Source organism: Colobus angolensis, unplaced genomic scaffold, assembly GCF_000951035.1.
Source record: "Colobus angolensis palliatus isolate OR3802 unplaced genomic scaffold, Cang.pa_1.0 Scaffold138, whole genome shotgun sequence".
Taxonomy (NCBI): Eukaryota; Metazoa; Chordata; class Mammalia; order Primates; family Cercopithecidae; genus Colobus; species Colobus angolensis.
This window is the reverse complement of record NW_012114466.1, coordinates 2,933,004-2,934,407: the sequence shown is the minus strand read 5'-3', so window position 1 is coordinate 2,934,407 and position 1,404 is coordinate 2,933,004. Positions and strand designations below refer to the sequence as shown.

General features: G+C 62.8%; 1 protein-coding gene across 1 annotated transcript in view; it reads left to right on the top strand.

The window, feature by feature from the left end:
• Positions 1-722, top strand: part of PRR5 (proline rich 5 (renal)) — a 58,922-nt gene extending 58,200 nt beyond the window's left edge. The window contains 1 exon segment of the mRNA XM_011934800.1: positions 1-722. This exon segment is cut by the window's left edge and continues 1 nt beyond it. Within this exon segment, the coding sequence (XP_011790190.1) occupies positions 1-279 (279 nt within the window). The 3' untranslated portion in view covers positions 280-722.
• Positions 723-1,404: the final 682 nt, after the last annotated feature.

Genomic DNA, 1,404 nt, shown 5'->3' with positions numbered 1-1,404 from the left:
CCCGGCCAGGGCTCTGCCGGGGCCTTCAGGTCCTCCCCAGCACCCCACTCAGGGCCCTGCCCCAGCAGACTCTACCCCACGACCCAGCCCCCTGAGCAGGGCTTGGATCCCACTCGCAGCTCCTTGCCCCGCGCCAGCCCGGAGAACCTGGTGGACCAGATCCTGGAGTCCGTGGACTCGGATTCTGAAGGGATTTTCATTGACTTTGGCCGGGGCCGGGGCCGGGGCTCTGGCGTGTCCAACTTGGAGGGCTCTGGTGGCCGGCAGAGTGTCGTGTGAGGCCTCACAGCTGGCCTTGAGTTTTTACTGACACGTGCCCATGTGCGGAGGTGTCCATGTGGCGTGTGTGTGGGTGTGTGTATGTGTGAGACTTTTTTACTCTGTGCCGTCCCGCCAGCCCTGTTGGCCTCCTCACTGGCCTTGGTCGCTTTGTATTTCTGTCTTGGTTGGAAATACCCTCAGCCTCCCTGGCCCGGCTCAGGTCTGTTTCAGGCATCTGAGTCAGCGTTACCTGGGGGCCTGGGTCAGGGACAGGGGTCGGCCGCTCGCTCCCACGCTCCTCCTGCCCCAGCCCTCTGGTGTCCACACCTGCCCGCAGAGAATGTGAATCCGGTGGGGTCTGCCCACGCCGGGCCCCAGAGTGACCAGACTCCAGCACACCTGTCTCTTCCTGCCTGGGGTGGCCATGGGGATGGAAAGGGGTGGAATAAAACCTGTCGACCCAGCTCCTGTCTGCGGTGCCTGCCCTGGGGACACCCCTTCAGGGTGCTCACCCTCAGGCCTTTGCTACTTTCTAGGGAGCACAGGCTCCCAGGGTCTGCATGGAGGGGGCCGGCCTGTGCCTGTTGTCCAGGCCTCCCTACTGCTCCACCATCCCTGTCCCTGATGGGAGGATCGGGAGATTGTGGACGGAAAGGCTGGGATGCTAGGGAGTGGGGCTGGCCCTGCCACACAGGAGTCTGGCCCTGACTTTGCCCCGGCCTTAGCAGGGAAGGAATCACTGAAGCCTTTGAAGGAGGGAAGGAGGGTTGGGGGCGGGATCTGCCAGCTCCTCCCGTGCTACAGAAGCGCCCAGGGGGCCTGGGGGGTGGTGTTGACCTGTTGAAGGCACTTGGCCTGGGAAGGACAAGCCAGCACCTGCTCTGACCTCCCCTGCAGCCTCACTACCCCCAGACAGGTTTTCCCGAGTCCCCAGGTGGTCAGGATTCCCCCCTCAGCCGCAGCAGGCAGGGCCTGCTCCCTGTACCCCCCTCAGTGAGGCCCAAATGTTACTGAGAGCCAGAGGCCAGCCCAGCACCATGGGCACCCTTTCAGGGCAGGAGCTGAGCCTAGCCTGGGGTAGGCTTCCCTGGCCAACCCTGCCCTTTTTTTTTTTTTTTTTTTTTTTTTTTGAGACAGAGTCTT